The 18,465-nt window shown below is 39.1% G+C and overlaps 5 protein-coding genes across 9 annotated transcripts; 1 reads left to right on the top strand and 4 right to left on the bottom strand.

Moving 5' to 3' along the window:
* Positions 1–186: 186 nt before the first annotated feature.
* On the bottom strand, positions 187–5,168 carry LOC111467550 (guanine nucleotide-binding protein subunit gamma 3-like). Of its 3 annotated transcripts, XM_023112497.1 has the most exons (9): positions 5,079–5,131; positions 2,805–3,274; positions 2,635–2,693; positions 2,099–2,178; positions 1,737–1,913; positions 1,063–1,115; positions 904–948; positions 774–818; positions 187–688 (listed from the first exon to the last, which is right to left on the bottom strand). In XM_023112497.1, exons 5-9 carry the CDS (start codon positions 1,881–1,883, stop codon positions 325–327), a joined length of 654 nt encoding a protein of 217 aa, XP_022968265.1. In that variant the 5' UTR covers positions 1,884–1,913; positions 2,099–2,178; positions 2,635–2,693; positions 2,805–3,274; positions 5,079–5,131; the 3' UTR covers positions 187–324. The 3 variants fall into 3 exon arrangements, with proteins under 3 accessions (XP_022968265.1, XP_022968274.1, XP_022968283.1); XM_023112506.1 differs by lacking the exons at positions 2,099–2,178; positions 2,635–2,693; positions 2,805–3,274 and having other exon boundaries at positions 5,079–5,168; XM_023112515.1 differs by lacking the exons at positions 2,099–2,178; positions 2,635–2,693; positions 5,079–5,131 and having other exon boundaries at positions 2,805–3,485.
* Positions 4,041–6,582, top strand: LOC111467466 (protein LURP-one-related 6-like). Of its 2 annotated transcripts, XM_023112382.1 has the most exons (3): positions 4,041–4,928; positions 5,031–5,279; positions 5,646–6,582. In XM_023112382.1, the coding sequence occupies exons 1-3, from the start codon at positions 4,713–4,715 to the stop codon at positions 5,784–5,786; spliced, it is 606 nt and encodes a 201-aa protein (XP_022968150.1). In that variant the 5' UTR covers positions 4,041–4,712; the 3' UTR covers positions 5,787–6,582. The 2 variants fall into 2 exon arrangements, with proteins under 2 accessions (XP_022968150.1, XP_022968141.1); XM_023112373.1 differs by having other exon boundaries at positions 4,041–5,279.
* Positions 6,583–6,790: 208 nt separating this feature from the next.
* Positions 6,791–9,449, bottom strand: LOC111466565 (cation/calcium exchanger 4-like). The gene is made up of 2 exons (XM_023111279.1): positions 9,309–9,449; positions 6,791–9,028 (listed from the first exon to the last, which is right to left on the bottom strand). The coding sequence occupies exon 2, from the start codon at positions 8,955–8,957 to the stop codon at positions 7,026–7,028; it is 1,932 nt and encodes a 643-aa protein (XP_022967047.1). The 5' UTR covers positions 8,958–9,028; positions 9,309–9,449; the 3' UTR covers positions 6,791–7,025.
* Positions 9,450–10,107: 658 nt separating this feature from the next.
* LOC111467661 lies at positions 10,108–11,937 on the bottom strand. The gene has a single exon (XM_023112648.1). The coding sequence runs from the start codon at positions 10,850–10,852 to the stop codon at positions 10,391–10,393; it is 462 nt and encodes a 153-aa protein (XP_022968416.1). The 5' UTR covers positions 10,853–11,937; the 3' UTR covers positions 10,108–10,390.
* A 1,143-nt stretch (positions 11,938–13,080) lies between these two features.
* On the bottom strand, positions 13,081–17,183 carry LOC111467061 (methylthioribose-1-phosphate isomerase). Of its 2 annotated transcripts, XM_023111855.1 has the most exons (10): positions 17,042–17,183; positions 16,807–16,920; positions 16,666–16,721; positions 15,251–15,409; positions 15,026–15,125; positions 14,754–14,896; positions 14,535–14,640; positions 13,825–13,963; positions 13,468–13,736; positions 13,081–13,391 (listed from the first exon to the last, which is right to left on the bottom strand). In XM_023111855.1, the coding sequence occupies exons 2-10, from the start codon at positions 16,900–16,902 to the stop codon at positions 13,302–13,304; spliced, it is 1,158 nt and encodes a 385-aa protein (XP_022967623.1). In that variant the 5' UTR covers positions 16,903–16,920; positions 17,042–17,183; the 3' UTR covers positions 13,081–13,301. The 2 variants fall into 2 exon arrangements, with proteins under 2 accessions (XP_022967623.1, XP_022967616.1); XM_023111848.1 differs by lacking the exon at positions 17,042–17,183 and having other exon boundaries at positions 16,807–17,034.
* Positions 17,184–18,465: the final 1,282 nt, after the last annotated feature.

Here is an 18,465-nt window from a genome sequence, read left to right as displayed (position 1 = left end):
ACCAGGCTAATCGATTCATATTATACAAAGGCCTCCAGTAGTACGATTAGTTCAGGGACTTAACAAACAGGAGGATGTTTTCACAAAAGAGTAACAAGTGATAAGACAACTCTATAACCATATAGACAAATTGTGGCCAATCAGTTCTAATGATACCCATCAATAATCCAGCAGTAGGACCCTGATTAAACAACTCAAAATATTGTCTTAAATAATTTAAAAGGCATACCAATCGTATTCCCACTAATAAATATGGACAAAATCAATAAAAAGTAGAATATATTCATAATAATGTACATTGATTATATCAGAAGCGAGCAGGGGTCAAAACCAACAACATAAAGAGCAGGGGTCACAACAGGATTTTGTACAGAAGCGACAAGAAGGTACCTGTGAACATTTTGGAAAAGAGCACTTACAGCTGCATTTGCATTCGCAGCAGCGGCAGCCATCGGAGCATGAGATCGAAGGTAATGACAAAATGCAACACCGTCTACGGCACGAGATGTTTCTACAACAAAATGAAGAGGGACAGGAGAAGAAACTACACTTCGGCTTATTACAGCAGTTTGAACAGGATGGGAAGTTGCATGGTTTGCAAACACAGCAGCTAGGCACCTCAAGGGAGACAGAGCATCCAGTGCAAGAGCAGCAGCACAGCCATGACAAATTAAAGCAAGGAAATCCGCTGCATACAATCGTAACAAATGTTATACAAAAAAACGTAATCAGTGATGAGCTAAAATCAGATTTCGTATGTTGAAAGTTCTAACCATAACCACTTCCAGAAGCGGCATCGCTTATGTTTTGTCCTACATCTGCTTGAAAAAAAAATGGGCATTGTTCATAACTAATGCAACCTTAAAATTATGCAGATTAGTTTAATTAGAAAGGAACTCTTACGTAGGCGTCAATGGATCTGAGTTGACCGTAACAAAGTCGCTAATCCTGCAAAAGACTGGATGGATCAATCTCCCGATTGGATGGGTTCAATTAACGGAAGAAAGACATCAGAACTTCAATAAATTAAAAGATGATGGAATTTATTAAGAAGAAACATACTCTTTGCAGCAAATAGAGACGGATTGAAGACTTTCAACAGATTTTAGTTCGTCCTGTTTCAAGAAAACTAGAAAAATGTAACGACGCATTGAGCTAATAATAAAGCAATCATGGCTAATTTGAAACCGGGTATTGTGCCTCACGACATGTGTGATCATTGTATTTAATTTCAATTTTTCGTGTAACATTTGGCATTTGTCCAGCTAAACGATCCCACGACAGGAGGAGATAATTAGTATATGCTTTTATCTGGTAAACAGAAAGGAGAAGACAACGAGTCCATTAATTTTCAAATTCCATGGATTTTAGAGGGATAGAGATTGAATTCTTGTGTTTTTCATTCCCCTGGCTTTGGGGAAAAGGCAGCCCAAGAAATTTAGAAGCCAAAATTTTTTCTTGGATTTTCCTATCCAAGAGACTTCCCAGGTGGTGCTTTTCCATGAAGGTCTGGGAGAAATTTCATGCCACGAAATGGAAGTTCTAAGCTTATCGAATCTGTTTTAGAACTGCAATGAGAAACTAGCTCCTAAAATCAAGCAAACAGATCTGCATGTAGAACTGAAAAATTCCGTGCCTACTTAGCAAAGCTAATGACAAAAAAGAGAAATGCTTGCAATTGAACTATAAGTTTCAGAATATGAAGATAGTAACAATCAATTCAAATTCGAACAAACCTCAAGAATACCAATTTCTCTTTCAAGCATATGAATTTTGGCTATTTCCCGACGCTTCCCATACAAATCCGGGTACTCAGGTGGAGACTTTGGACAAGGTGGTGGCAGCGAAGGCACTGATGAAGAGTAAACAGACCGAGCAGCCATTGCTCGAGTCACTTCTCAGGGCACCCGACACTGATAGAAACCCAGTCGTGAATCACCAAAGGTCAGAGCACAGATGAGAAAGAAAACAACACAGAAAGTCTATAACAGCAGAAATATAAGTATGCAGGGAAGAAGCAGAGAGCGAAGAAAAGAGTAACTGCAAAAGCAAATGACGAACTAAAGCAACAGTTAATGTTGGGTATGAATGGTCTTACATGGGTAGTGACAGAACAGTAATACGAAAGGCTGACAAAGATAATTACAGCCCACAAAAGAAAGCCGCTCTGCAAGTAAACTGCAGCACATAAATGTATGAATCAAGTTGTGGGTTGCAGGGATTTTAATGATGCAAGTGATAATGAGGCCAGAAAGAGAGTCATTATTGTCATGTCACAGGCTTTGAGTGAAAAAACGAGCCTTTTCTCGACTCGAGGCAGTACCATTCTTTTATGAGAGAGACTGTGAGGAGTTTAAATATTTCTTTTCAAGAACTCAGCTTTCCATTAATAATGTAAAGACGGCTGTGAGAAAAGCCTGTGCCTAGCGTCCCTAAGTCTGTATAAGACTGGTTATCAAAGTTGAGGCATCTGGGTTTCCTTCAAGTAAGATTTTGGAGTTAATTCATTCTTTAGCCTTAATGGAGTATGAAGAAATGAGCATAATTAAGTAAGTTTCTGTCTCTGTTTAAGCTGTTTTGGGTGTTCAATGCAAAGAAGAAAAATGGGAAGTAGGTAGAGAGCTCAGAACGCACGTGGAGGAGAGATGCCTAGGAAAGGGTGCATAGATCATATGACGAATCAGCATCTCGAGCTAGACAAAGAGGAAACTACAGATTAATGTAATGTAAACACTGAATCATATACATTGAAAAATAAAAGCTCCAAGGCAAGCCAGTTGAACAAATGGGGAAAAGAAAACTACCTGACATTTCATCAAACAGTTGGTGTGCGTGTGAGCGTGACCACGGGTTTAAGACTGAGGGGGTACCCGGGCCTCATATCAAATCAAATAGTGATGAAAAGCAGCCAATATCTGGCCCATTATTAGTTCTTGGACAATCACATGAACAGAACAGGAGAGAGCGATATGGGCCTCTGGAAATCTGGGAACTGAAGGCGACGGAGGGGGTCTAGTCTACTCTTATATTTGGATCGTCGAACGGATTGCAAACAGATGAAGAAGACAAAAAGGAAGTGGGGCAGTGACGTATCCGATTGAAGAAACAGTGCAGATTCGAAGCTCGATGTCAAATTCAATGCCCTTTACGCTATCGCTGAAGCTCCGAATTCTGAATTTCTGATGGACTCTGTAGCTCGCCGGTGATTTCTGCCAATGTTCGGCCACAGCCACCAGTTTCGAGAACAATCGACACTGCAGCAGCTCGGCGGCGCCTGGAGGAGCAGAGTAGGACCCATTATGGGTACTCGTGATTCTTATCTAACTTCTACATTCTCTGCCACGGGGCTTATGTGTTTGAAATTCGAAAATGGCGGTTTCGGGATGAAGATCGAAATCTATTGTTACTCCGGCATATGAACTTGATATTCCCATGGAAGTACCGATGGATTTCTGGTTCTTGAAAACCATAATTCCAGTAGAATTTTGACACTTCAAATTATTTTTTCCAACTAATTATTTTCAATCTTCCAATAAATTAATAAAACCCTAATTTTAGGTTTCCTCTTAAAAAAAAAAAAACATATTCATAAATTTTCAATTTTTCAACAATATTATTTAACTTAAAAAAGAAATAGAAAAATACATTGTAAGAACAAAGCATTCTTTATAGATGCATGAAAATCTCTCTAACATATACATTTTAAAATTGTAAAGCTGACAACAATACATAATAGACAAAAACTGACAACTCTGCCAACAATAACTGACTAATTTTAAAATTTGTTAAAATGGAACATTTCAAAGTAAAATGGCAGAAATAGTGCCAGTTCTAATACAAAGATCAAACTAATATTTTAACCTAGAAATACAAATATCTCGACAATTTCTAAATAAAACAAATGTGAAGTATGAACATCTGAACACCGACCTCAAGAGATAGCATGTCAATGTTATCATTTCAATGGATTGATTTCTACTCAAAATAGTTCAAAAGGTTCCTCTTGACACAAAATCAAAGACAAAATTGAAAGAAGTTATCATATTCCATATGCATTTGAGATAGTTTTCAATTAGGACAAGGTTGTTAGAAACGAAACTCTCTTTACAGTCGAAGTTTTCTCAAGTTAGGAAGATGCGTTAGAAGTACTTCCGTTAGATTACTTTATTCCAACCATCTTTGAAAGTGATTTTAGAATGACCAAAATCACCTTTGTTTGGCCGTTTTTAGTTATTTTGATCACGACGAACGTGTTTTGACCGTTCTAAAATTACATCAAAAGGGATCTTTCTCCAATAAAGCTCCTCGCTAAAGCTGATTTTGAACTTAAACTCACAGATTGTCAAAATTGATGGCTTTTTGAGGATTCTAAACACAAACTTCTGAAAAACTATTGCTTGTTTCCACAAGATATGTACTACAAAGAATCTTTCTTTATGGCTTTTCTTGGGCAACAAGCACTAAAGCATCTAGCCAAAGTGCATATAGAATAATTCCCAGAGCCCTCTCTCTGTTTCTATTGGCTAAAACTAACAGTGCGTGAACCATTCGTTGTGTTCTATAACAAGCAACCTTGACTTCAAGCCATTGATACTCACCTTCTTCAAACCTTCTTAGCAATAATCAATCATTTACCTTCGAATCTGTTTAGAACTTCATAAAAGAGTGCAGAAATACCAACAAAGAAACATAGCTTAACTACAATCAGAAAGATGGTTCCATTGGTTAGCAAACTATATTGTTCATCTACTGAGGTTGTGTACGTTGTTAGGAAGAGACCACATGTCATTAACGGAGGAGGTTTCGTGGTGACAAATTGTGATCAGAAAGTTGTTTTCAGTGTTGATGGGTGTGGGATTCTGGGAAAAGCAGAGGAGCTGATTCTAAGAGATGAGAGGAGGAATGCTTTGCTTTTGATCCGTGGGAAGGTAATAACTAAGTGTTCTACATGTTTCCTGAACAAGTATTTTCTACTTTTCCTGCATAAAAATGGTCGATTTGGGATTATTCAGCACAGTTTTATGTTTCAGGGAGGGATTTTTGAGGCTCTGAGCTTTAATAAGATATGGAATGCTTACCGATACGACTTCCAAGGATCCAAAAAGCTGGTTTTCAGCTTGAGAAAGCCCAAGTCATGTCTTCCTGTGGACAAAGATACTGGAATTAGAATCACAACAAAACCAAACCTCGGCAAGAAAGATTGGGACTTTGAGATCAGTGGATACTTCCCTGGCAAAGAAAGCAGCATCATTGATTCTCAAGGCAATTTAGTAGCTCAGGTGCGATTGAATCTCTCTTAGGATTACCTACTTGCTATCTACCAAACGAGCCTTCCCTGCCCGCACCTCACCTGGCTTGATACTGTCTAATACCGACTATATATAGATATTGATTTGAAAAAAACCGAGCTTTTATTGTGAAAAAAGAAAAAACAAAGGCAAACAAATAACAAGCCCAACAGCAGAAAGAAATCTAATAACTAACTACAGAAATAGGCTCTAATCCAGCAAAATCAATCCAAGATCATAATTACAAAACGAGCTAGCAACACCATCTGGATATAATCGAAGAGAGTAGTTATACTTAATCTTGGTCCTATTCCTCCCATGAAGCGGTATATTCTTACTTGTTTTAAATAACTGCAGATTGGAAAGAATAAAAAGGCTGGAGTCCTGTTGAGCAAGGATCTCTACTATGTGTCAATAAAACCTGGAATTGATCAGGCTTTTGTTGTTGGAGTCATTGCCATTCTCGACAACATCTATGGCGAATCAACCAGCTGCTGAATTCATAAAAGGGACGACAATCAAGAGGGGAGGATGGTAATTGCTTGTCCTCTTCCCTGTAAGGAATGCAGCTCAAAGTTTCTGTTGTGATTAAATTGGAGATTTGTGGCAGCACTCCATTTCACGCAAGTCTCCATGAACTGGGTCTGCATTTTTTGTTAACTGCAATGTATTCTTCTAACTTTTGTAGTTGTCCGTGTAAATGTAATTAAACTTTTAGCTTCTCTAGTGCCTTTAATCTTCCATATGCCTTGCATTAGGATGCTTGCTACCATAAAGAGTAGATCAAGCAGGCCCTTCTGCTGGAAGTCATTATAACTGTGGGAAAAGATAAAGGCAACTGTAGCAGAATATTCAATAACAGAAACAATAGAATTAAAGAATCAGGCGCTTGCACGTCGGCATTTTAGCATTGTTGTCCATCAAAGATAAAACACATACAGTCTATGTTACATGTAACGAGCAGATGAAAATCAGAGAACAAATTGCAGATTCGCACTTCAGTGTTCCCTCTAAAGATAAGTTTCTGAATGCTTCCTTCTATACGTATCAAGAACACTTGATCTTCAAATCACAACAACTACAAGGATTGAGGGAAGAAAACAAGAAACAAGCTTTCCCATTCAATATGTAAACAAACTGTAGATTACTTGGATGTACATGGAATATAAAGCAAAATGAGCCCGTAAGGTTGATACTTGTAAATAAAAAATATAAATATGTAACCGATTAATTTCTTCAACATTCCCATCTGTCCAATCATGAATGCATTCGCAGGGGGAACATCTCAAAGAAAATTCTGGAAAATATTTGCAGAGAATATGAGCCCTTCATAAACTGAATCCAAACAGATTTTACGAGCTAAAAAACTAAAAATGGTTTGATTGAGCAGCACTTTTGATCCTAAATGAGAGTGTCCTACCATAATCTCCCAGCTCAAAAATCATATTCAATACAACCCTCAGAAAAGAAAAGAGAGTTTAAAATGAATAACATATACATGTGATAATAATCTTTTAGTTTCATTTCACTTAACAATGCTATGATATACAAATCATGATATTAACAGGCAGATGATGCAATAAAAGTCAAGGCATCATAATCTCCTACAACAGCATCTATAATAACTTTTTCGAGTCCCATGACCTTTGGGTACCGTTCAATCAAAATGTATGTTACACTGGCCTGCTTATAGTTGAGACGCCTATGATTAGCTCAAACAAATATTTATTGCCAGCATTAGTGCTCCACCATAGATGTGCTCACTCTGAGGATGAGAAACGAGAAATAGATAACAATCAAACCAACTCCTAGATTTTTGTTTGGGCGCATACCATTCCTAGGTAACACAACAAGTGACCAAATAAGTCCTGACATTAAAAAACTCAATGTATAAAACAAGCTACTATCTCTAGGAAGCATGTAAGGTGCAGGTCGATGGGACATGGCTCCAAGAAGCATGGAGATACCCAGCCCCACAAGAGTATTGAACATAGGACCAGCATAGCACCCAGACATAGCAATCTGTACACTATCTCCACCATTCATTGCCAGTGCTACATTAGACATCAAATCACCCATTGAGTTCCCCCAGGCCAACACTGTTAATCCAAGAATTGATGGGTTGACTCCAAAAATTAAACCTAATGTCATCAACAAAGCTACTAGCTCATTTGCAACAATGTAAAACCAGGCAATGCTCATAAAAAATCCCCCAAAGACCCATGGAAATAAAGCCTGGTGAGGTGGCTGATCAGGGCTTGTATACAAATATGCAAGGACGCCAAGCACACCACCAAGGGAAACCCCCAAAAAGTACGCAAATTTTCCACTCAGAGGTCCAAGATCATCTTGGGTGTTCCATAAACATGCCAGAAGAACGGGTGCTAGCGTAGCACTGGTAACAGCATAAACTTTTGACCATCGTTCCTCCTCCACAATGGGAATGGTCAAACGTCTTGGAAGTGTCAATGGAAGTTCAAGAAGTGAAAACAATTTGGAGAAAGAGAAAAACGAGGAGTCATTCGCTGTATCCTCATCATTCCAACCCCACAAAGCTTTTGGACTATCAACACTGCCCTTCATTGTCTGATTTGAATAGATTGCAACATTTGAAGACCACATCCATTGTGGCAGTTTATTTTGGAGATGTGGTACATCACCATCAGAATTGAACTCAAGAAGAGTCGTATAGACCGATTCATCTTCTTCACTTCCAACAGAGAAAATGCTTCCAGTTACAGGAAGTAAAGGTGTTACAGAGTTCAGGGACATTTTTACTGAGTCCTTTTCCAAAATCTCATGTGCGGCAACTACAAATGCATAGACCAAATAAATTGAAACAAACGCAATTGCACTGATGACATTGACCCTACCGAACGCCAAAATTGTAGCAAGTGAGGCAATGACAAACATGAAGAAACAAATGTCTCTGATAAAACATTTCCTATCGATCCTGACGTCCCTCTCAGCAACACAAAGAGAAACAGCACCAACAACAATACATGTTACGAAGATAGCTCCACCCAAGACACTGTTAAGACCAACTTCACCAGCATCCTTTCCCATAAAAGCAGCAATGCTGGCAAAGACATCAGGAGCACCATTACCAAGAGGAAGCAGCGAAACTCCAGCCACGGTCGCTGGCAAATTCAAGAGATTCGAGAGGTTCTCCAAGGAACAACAAAAATAATCAGCAGCAGTATTACCCAACAGATAGAACAACGCAGCAAGCCAAAATACCAAAGCCACATAACCCAGAAGACTAAAACCTTCACAGTCACAGTAGAAGAACGTGATGTAATTGAAAAATCCACCTGAATTGCAATCGGGATGGGCAATCAAGTACTCACATCGGCTCGGATAATCTCTATGTTCGGTTAATCCAAGACATGATAGGGGGAGACTTGCAGACTTATTATTATTATTAGGAGATACATCAACATCAATGGTATTGTTCAAAGAAGAACCAGAGACTTCAGCGATTCTCCTATGAATCACCCCAACCTGTCTATCACCTAAACTCCATTTAGGTTGAGGAATCGAACGCAAATTTCTCAAGAACTTCCCCTGATCAAGGAACAAACAAAGCAACACAATGGAGCAAATTCCATTGAAAATTCCTCGAGATCGAAAGCTTCTTGCTCTAGAAATCGCATGCGGTCTAGTCATAATCCTCCGCTCGTGATCAATTAATCAACAAAGCCAGTACATGCTTCCGATTGGTCGTCAATAACAGAAAACTGGAACAAAAAATAACAATAAACACAGGGAAACAGAAATGGGCATCAAAACTTCAAAAGATTCAAAACCCTAGTGGGTGATGACGAAATCCAAACGATACTTTCAGCAAAGCAATCGGAAAACAAAATGGAATCCAAGCATAGGGACATACAGGGATGAAGTTCGAGCTAGCAGAGTAAATGAGAAAGGGGCAAAAGAAAAAAGAGGAGAAAACCTCGTGAATGACCAGAAAATTGTTGGATTAGAATGGAGAGAAATTGAGAAAGTGGAGGAAGTTACCGGTGATTCAGTTCGATGGCGAAGACGACATGCAGGCTGGAGCGGAAGATTGGCGGTGGGGCGGAGACGACACACACGGCGGAGGACGACGCCCCAACCTGAACTTGTCCGACCCGATGAAACGATGCTTCATACGAAAATTACTTATACCCTTCGCTTAGCATTCCAAGGTGCTTCCTTTTTTTTCTTTTTTTTTTTTCTTTTTTTTTTTTAAAATATAATTTCATTTTTTTTAATATAAAAAATTTCAATTTGAAAGATTAGTTAATATAATATCATTTTGCATGATTTTTTTTTTGTGAATCAGAAATTTAGGTCATCAATTTTGAAATTTTTTAATTAATTATTATATTAAAATTAAATTAAATTTTATGTCTAACAAAACTTTTTTATTTATAATAAAATATGAACTGAGCATCTAAAAATATGAATCGACTATAAAAGGAATAAACATTTTGTAAGCTACCATTTTTATATGATATGAATAAAATCGACAAATTGAACCGATCATAATTTGGGATCTAAATAAGATTACCCGATATATTCGAACAGAAATAGTGTTATAGCGTTTGTCTTCTTAATTTTTTTTTCTACGAAGACGTCACTACTATGAAGAGTGAAGGGGTAAGCTCTCTATGAAATAGGCTTACTTACCGAAGTATCGAAGGCCACTTTGTTATCGAGACTACTTAAAATTGAGACAAAACATAGAACAGAAAGTTCGTAGAGACTATGGTAACAGAACTTTGTAGCTCAGACAATGGTAACAGCACAGAGCTCAGACGACCGCCATTGCAAATATTCTTCAAATCTTCCCAATATTTACATTAAATTTTCAATCTACACTTCGATTTATTTCACTTTCAACTTTCAAGCAAACATAAATGCTCTGTTCTATCACAATTTCCCATTTACATTATTACAATAATGACGAACTTGACGAACAAGAACGCTAGAAAATGGTCAGTTTTCGCTCAAATTTTCAAACCCATTTCGTTAAATGGCTTTAAAATCGTCGGAGAACTCTAATTGAACCCACCCACTAAAGCAAGTTAGTCGCTTGAAAATACTCTGTTTTTGATTTAGCTAGACAAGGAAGGGAAGCAACTACCGGATCGTTGGAGTCTAGCTGAATCGCCGATGACGACGATCGGTTCCAGTTTGATTGCGCTACTGGAATTTGACCTGAGAACTCTCGGAGAATCCAAGCTCCGTCGTAGCACCCGCCCCATGGCGGAGATGGGGTGCTCTGTTTCATCCAGAGGGTTGGACGATCTGAACTCCCGACAGAAACTCGCGTGTTGGGCTAACGCTTCTTCGGTGGAAATAAGCGTTCCTGATCTCACAACTTCGTCTTTCACCGCCTCGATGCAGAGCCCACAGATCCACCGGCCATGGAAGCGGTCAAGAACTCGCGAGATGTAAGCAGGGGTGCAATCCTCTGTAAATCCACAGGAATAGCATTTCACACATTCGACCTCCGCCGCCGCCGCCGCCGCCGCCGCCTGAGAGTTGGAGTTTGGTAACGCCATCGCCAGTAACATGACAACGAAGTCTTATCTGCTTCCTGTGTTCTGTTTTGGAAAAGGAAGAGAAAACCAGAGGACAACCAAAATAAAGATTTATCATTTATTGACAATTGAAGCGTTGCCGCTTTCCCATTTGTAATAAATGCATTGCTATAATAAGCAGTCAAAATAATGGGTAATTATATTTTTCGAGACTAAAAAACTCGGAGATTTTAAGGTATTTAAAAAAACAACATAAAAAAAGAAACCCCATCTGTTAAAACAGGGGCTTTCCTCTTGTTCTTCTTCTGAACTGATTCAGATCAGATAAGACTCTGTTTCTAAGCTCGTGAGTCCCAACAATGTTTGGATTCAGGAACGTTTTTAGATACAAGATTGTTACATTATTATCATCAAAAACTGTTTGGTTCTGTCTTTCAAATCCGATTATGGGCTGATAATGAAGAAAAATGAAGTTTTTTTTTTCATTTGGGTATTAGAAAACGACATGGGATTTCAAAGAAACAGAGAGCCATATTGCCATGTGCAAAGCCATGCTATCATCTTGTGATGCGACACGCAACAAAAACAGAGCCATAGCGTCCGATTGGGAGCTGCTGTCGTCTGTGTCTGTCGACTTCCTCGATGGTCGGGGGCCACATGTCGTATCTTCCCATGTTTTTTTAAAAAGGGAATCTTCTTTGGTGTTGGAATCGATGGAAGGTTACAAAATGGATGTGCATGGCGGTCTGGTTTTTTCTTTTCTAAAAGCTTCCTTGCTCTGCACCACAAACAGTTTTGTTCTGTTTTGGCCCTTTGTTTGGTTTTTATGATCAGGACTAAAGATATTTTCACTTTTTCATTGTAGGCTAAGCATGACTGATCTTTCTTCTCCTGTCCCTTCGTTGAAGATTACACAGCAAAAGGAAAGGAAGAGGAAAGAAAAACATGGGAAGTGTTTGAATGACCTGAGATATTGGGAGAGGAACTATGGTCGGGTGATGATTCTCTTGTACCTTGGTAGATGGGCAGAGTGTAATCGGGTTGTTTTGGATGAGTTCTTACATGTATCGAAACTGATCATCAGAATGAAACTAGCAATATCAATCAAAACCTACTTTGACTAACAAGTATAGTTCAACTCAATCATTGATCCTATTTGCTAAAACGAGTTATCATTCTTCTACAGTGTTATTGCTAGTTTCTGACAAACCCAAGCTTACCGCTTGCAGATACTATCCTCTTCTTTGGGCGTTCCCTTTCGGAGTTCCCCTCAAAGTTTTAAACCGCGTCTATTGTGAGATCCCACATCGGTTGGAGAAGAGAAGAAGCATTCCTCGTAAGGATGTGGAAACCTCTCTCTAGTAGACGCGTTTTAGAATGGAACTGACAATGATACGTGTAATGAGCCAAAACGGACAATATCTACTAGTGGTGGGCTTGAGTAGTTACAAATGGTATCAAAGCTAGACACCGAGAGATGTGCCAACGAGAACGCTGAGCCTCCAAAGGACGTGGATTGTTAGATACCACATCAGTTGGAGGGGAACAGAACATTCCTTATAAAGGTGTGGAAACCTCTCCCTAATAGACACGTTTTAAAACCGCGAAACTGATAATGATACGTAATGAGTCAAAGCAGACAATATCTACTCGTGGTGGTGGGCTTCAGTAGTTACAAATGGTATCAACGCCAGACACCGAGAGATGTGCCAACGAGAACGCAAAGCCTCCAAGGGAGGTGGATTGTTAGATCCCACATCAATTGGAGAGGGGAACAAAACATTCCTTCTAAGGGTGTGGAAACCTCTCCCTAGTAGACACGTTCTAAAACCGTGAAAGTGACGACGATACATAATGAGCCAAAACGGATAATATCTACTAGTGGTGGGCTTGGGTAGTTACAATGTTATTAGAACTAGACACTGAGAGATGTGCCAATGAGAACGTTGAGCCTCCAAGGAAGGTGGATTGTTAGATCTCACATTAGTTGGAGAGGGGAACAAAACATTCCTTATAAGAGTGTGGAAACCTCTCCCTAATAGACACGTTTTAAAACTGTGAGGCTGACGACGATACGTAACAGGTCAAAGCGGACAATATCTTCTAACAGTGGTTTTGGGATCTTACACCAAAATTAGCAAAGCTATACAATTTTGTTGATGGATTCATCACTAATTTCTTAAGTGATTTTACCAATTAGAACATGATTCATCAGTTTCCCAGTTTTAAAATGCACGTTTTGTACAAAGAAGAAGAAGAACTCGAGTGAGAATTGCATATTGACTCCAAAAGTTCTCTTCAATTATGTAAAAAAACAAGAAAACTAGAAACCAAGCCGGAGTATCAAGCAAGTGATATATGTATATATGCTCTGTTATTAGAACTTCAGAAAGAGAGCCATTAATAGCCAGACATTTGATCTATGGCGTTCTTGTATCTATTGATTCTGATGAACAAGAACATTTATTTCATCAAGAACATTCTAGTGTACCTGCGCAAGAGTGCCTGCTGCAATCTTTTGAACAAACTCCTTTATGTTGAAATCTTCAGAACCCACCTTCGTGATGACTCCCTGCAACAATAAAACATGTCAACCAAAGTTGGATGATTTCAAGTTTTCTAAACAGGAAACTGGTTGAAAAAATGACCTTTTCTGTAATGATTCCCGAGATCAGACGAGCAGGAGTAACATCAAAAGCGGGGTTCCAGACATCGATGCCAGAAGCAGCGACTTGCTCGCCAAGCCCTCCACGGGTATTCAACAACTCTTTGGGAGACCTTTCCTCGATAACGATTTCTTCGCCAGATGAAAGGGACAAGTCTATGGAAGTCAATGGTGCAGCCACAAAGAATGGAATGTTGTGGTGCATTGCACACAATGCAAGGCTATAGGTTCCAATCTTATTAGCAGTGTCACCTGCAATTCATTGAATAGAACTTTCAGACACTCTTCCTCGACAAACAGATGCTGGGACACGTACATAAATGAAGGAACGCATAAATACCGTTCGCGGCTACGCGATCGGCCCCAACTACAACAGCATTCACCCTTCCAGATTTCATCAAGGCGGCAGCAGCCGAATCTGCTATCAGGGTAGAAGGTATCTTTTCATGGACCAACTCATAGGCCGTGAGTCGAGATCCCTACAATAATAGGCAAAAGTTAAGGCATAAATAGTATGCTTAAAAAGGCATATCCACAATAGTCCACAAATCCAAAATAGAGATGGTCGAACGGAACGGCCCAAGTCCACCGCTAGCAAACATAGTCCGTTTTGGCTCGTTACGTATTGTTGTCAGCCTCATGGTTCTAAAACGCGTCAGCTAGGGAGAGGTTTCCACACTCTTATAAGAAATGTTTCGTTCCCCTCTCCAACCGATATGAGATATCACAATCCACCCCCTTGGGGGCTCAACGTTCTCCCTAACACACCATCTGGTGTCTGGCTCTAATACTATTTGTAATAGCCCAAACCCACCACTAGCAACTATTGTCCGCTTTGGCCCGTTATGTATCATCGTCAGCGAGATTTTAAAATGCGTCTACTGGGAGAGGTTTCCACACCCTTATAAGGAATGTTTCGTTTCCCTCTCCAAACAATGTATAATCTCACATTGAGAAATGATCGAAGTTATCCAAATCAAGGAAATGGCCATAATAAGTTTGAAAAGAAAACATCTAGTTAATACAAATACCACCAAACTAGACACTCACTTGATTGAAGGGTCGTGTTTCGGTACAGTATGCCCTTTCTAACACATCAGCGGAGTGAAGAGCACGGATTACACCCAGGGCAGTACCATATCCAGCCGTTGCTAGACTGAAACGTGAAAACTATCAGCAATAGCTAGTCCGGAGGAATTTCATAGCAAGGGTGCATTAAGCGTTAAAAGGAGAACGATAAAAAGAGTGTGAAGGAGCTAGAATTTATGCCTGCCTGTGTTGCAATGCGTTAGAATGGAAAGTTTTGCCAATGATTTTTGTTGATCACGGATATAAGTTGCTCCATACGACCCGATGGCTTTATTTGAAGCAACGTCGTCCTCCAGCATTGCTTCAGCAGCCTCAATATATGCCTATTCGACCAGTTTAAATAGTCAGAAAGGCTTACAAATAAGGCATCCTTCACATTTCAGCATAACCAAGCTTAGAACTAACAATTAACAACTCAAACTGAACAGCCAAATGAATCCCCAAATTCATACTTGGAAGACACTCTTGGCATCAGGAGAAATAGCGACGGCCCGAGATACAATTTCTTTAAGTTTTATAGCAGCGTCCCCAAGATTAACTGCAGTTGGCCGACTACAAATTCGGAAAAAACATGTAAGCTACTGTTCAAAAGCCAATAGGAATAGCCAAAAACAATTTGAAATTGCCTTTCATGTAAAAAATCCGTGCAAAAAATACTGATAATGAATCGAGAAAACCTGGAGACTAAGTACTCCAATTTCTCCGCAATGAACAAAGCTGCATATTTGGGACTCCCATTAAAAGCGTCCAAGTTGTACAGTTCTGCTGCCAAAGCAAGGGCTGCTGCAATAGCTATGGCAGGCGCCCCGCGTACTACCATATCCCTTATGGCATGCCTGACATACAGATTTTTTAGAATATCACCAAACATGCTGATGACAACCAAAGCTGAAAAATGCTTGGAATTCAACAAGTTAGATTTTTATGCTGTGACGATTAATATCATGATAGACGTTGAAGACATTGGTTTAGAAGACAGAAAGGATGTAATTTCTGGAAGAGTACTGAGGAAGTATCATGAATCTTTTATTAATGTAACAGCCCAAGTCTACCGCTAACAGATATTGCTTCTTTGAACTTTCCCTTTCGGGCTTTCTCTCAAGGTTTGTAAAATACGTTTGCTGAACTTTCCCTTTCGGGCTTTCTCTCAAGGTTTGTAAAATACGTTTGCTAGGGAGAGGTTTCCACACCCTTGTAAAGAATGCTTTGATCCCCTCTCTAACCGAGGTGGGATCTCACAATTCACCCCTCCCCTTCAAGGCCCAGTGTCCTGGCTGGCACTCATTTCCCTTTCCGATCGATGTGGGATCTCACAACCCACCCCCCTCGGCGCCCAGTGTCCTCGATGACACTCGCTCCTCCCTCCAATTGATGTGGGATCTCACAATCCACCCCCTTTAAGGCCCAGCATCCTCGCTACACACTGCCTAATGTCTGGTTCTAATACCATTTATAATTACCCAAGCTCTCACCGCTAGCAGATATTATCCTCTTTGGGCTTTCTCTTTTGGACTTCCTCTCAGTTTTTAAAGCGCATGTGCTAGGGAGAGGTTTTCACACCCTTATAAAGAATGCTTCGTTCCCCTCTCCAACCGATGTGGAATCTCACAATCCATCCCCTTTCAGAATCCAGTGTCCTCAATAGCACTCGTTTCCCTCTCCAATCAATGTAGAATCTCACAATCCACTCATCTCACAACTAAAGTCATCAACAAAATTTACTAGATACGCTTGTTTCAACAATCAGATGTCTCACTCATAGAAACATACAAGGAGCTCAACCTTTTCTTAACAATAGGATGCGCTCAAACGAGCTTACGTGCACGTATGCTTATAGGAATCTACAAGACCATCATTCAATCCTGCAGTTATATAGTTCTTATAAATCCATATACTAGAAGTTCAACCCATGATCCCAAAAACACCCAGCTAATGGAAGTTCAGGTTTAGCAGTTCATATTCATGGCATTGAACAAATCTTCAAAGTTCAAAAAGAACATGATCTTAAAACAAAAAGGGTTCAAAAGAGCATAAGGGTTAGGAAGAAACACTATGAACAAGAACAGATTAGACAAAGATTGCAAGAAATTACCATCCATCTTTTGAATCCTTGATGTCCAGGTAACGAGTTTCGAAAGGAAGCTTCCTCTGTTCAAAACCAACCACTGTTAATTAAAGAGTCCTAATTCCATGCTTGAAGGAAAGTGCTGAACAAAAAGCCAATGAACACTACCTGATCGAGCAGCCGCAAGGATCCACGTTTGTAACAGATGGATTGGAGAGAATTTTCCGCACCGATTTCACCGCCATTGTTCGGATCGCAAGCCATTATGGTTACCGGTGAAATCTGCAAAATCGAAGAAGAAAAACCCAAATAACAAAACGATTCAAAAGGGGAATTCAATGTTTCGTTTAATGGGCTGCTTCAGAATTGATAAGGCATGGAAAATGAAGGGGAAGGAACTGACCCGAATATGATGCGACAGAAAAAGAGGCGGCGAATGAATGGTTTCAATACTTTCAAGTGAAAGTGGAGACCCATTTTCTTATTGGATTAGGGAAAGATAGGGAAAGAATCACGTGGTCGAATTTGTCTAGAAGGATGAATCGAAAATATGACTGTAGTCGAGTTGAATGGCTGACTCCTTGAACAAGAAAAGGCAAAATTGGATTAAATCTTTGATCATTGGAATTTCTGGGCAGTCTATGACTCTATGTGTATGTTAGAAAATAATGAATATATAGTTTTATTTGTTCTTTCTTACAAAAAAAATAAAATTAAAATTAAAATATATTATATTTTTCAGTGTCGTTCGTACAATATTTTCGCAACACGACTACAATATTGAACTTGAGTTGTTATAACATGTAACAGCTTAAACACACCGCTACCAAATATTGTCCGTTTTGGCTCGTTGTCAGCCTCACAATTTAAAAATGTGTCTACTAGGGAGAGGTTTCGTATCGATTGGAGAGGGAAACAAAGCGTGTGAAAATCTATCCCCACCAAATGCGTTTTAAAGCCTCGAGGAAAAGTCCTGAAAAAATAACCTAAAACAATATTTTTTAGCAGCAATTTTCATGCACGCTGCACGAGGCCTAACAATATGTATTTAAGAAAATAAATAAATAAATAAACAATGAGTTTGACAGGAAAAAAAAACATTTTGACATTACAATTGTACCTATTTATATTTTTAAAAAATAATTTAATCATCTAATTTTTAAATACATATCTATTTAATTTTTTAAAAAAATTAGAAACGTGTAAACTTTTAATTTTATTACAATATGTCTTTGAATAATTTAAGGTTACAATATATATATATATTTATTTATTTATTTATTTATTTATTGTGTCCCACAAAAAAGGCAACAGATAATTATTCTCTCACATCCTTTTTTATATGTGTTTTTTAATTATTCTCTTAAAATCCATATAATCAACTTACAATGAAATTAATCAAAAGTTAATAGGAATTTAAACATTAAAGTTAGAACGAATTTTTTATGCAATTTGAGCACTTTAAACTATTGGTAGCTAAAGAAAAGTCACAAAGTTAAGGTTAGTTGACTTTTTTGGAAGCAAGCTTCACACGCGCTGATATGGGGTAAGCTAAGGTTAGGAGAGACTTGGATTGACACTATGGCAAGCCGCATGGCTGGTAGGCTCCATGTTGAGCATGGGTCACACGTTTAAATAGTTGAATAGGCATAAAGTTCATGAGTGAGTAGGGCATTGGGTCGTTTGCTTGGATGAGCTAATAACACGTGAGGTTAGAGCATTGACGTTTGGACTGCCCATAGATGTGTTTTGGCTAAGGCTTGACATTAGGTGGTCAGCGTCTATGAATGAGTTGGAGGATTGTAAATGGTATAAATAGATCAACCT

The sequence above is a fragment of the Cucurbita maxima genome, unplaced genomic scaffold (genome assembly GCF_002738345.1).
Source record: "Cucurbita maxima cultivar Rimu unplaced genomic scaffold, Cmax_1.0 Cma_Scf00002, whole genome shotgun sequence".
NCBI lineage: Eukaryota > Viridiplantae > Streptophyta > Magnoliopsida > Cucurbitales > Cucurbitaceae > Cucurbita > Cucurbita maxima.
This window is presented reverse-complemented; position numbering and strand designations above follow the sequence as displayed.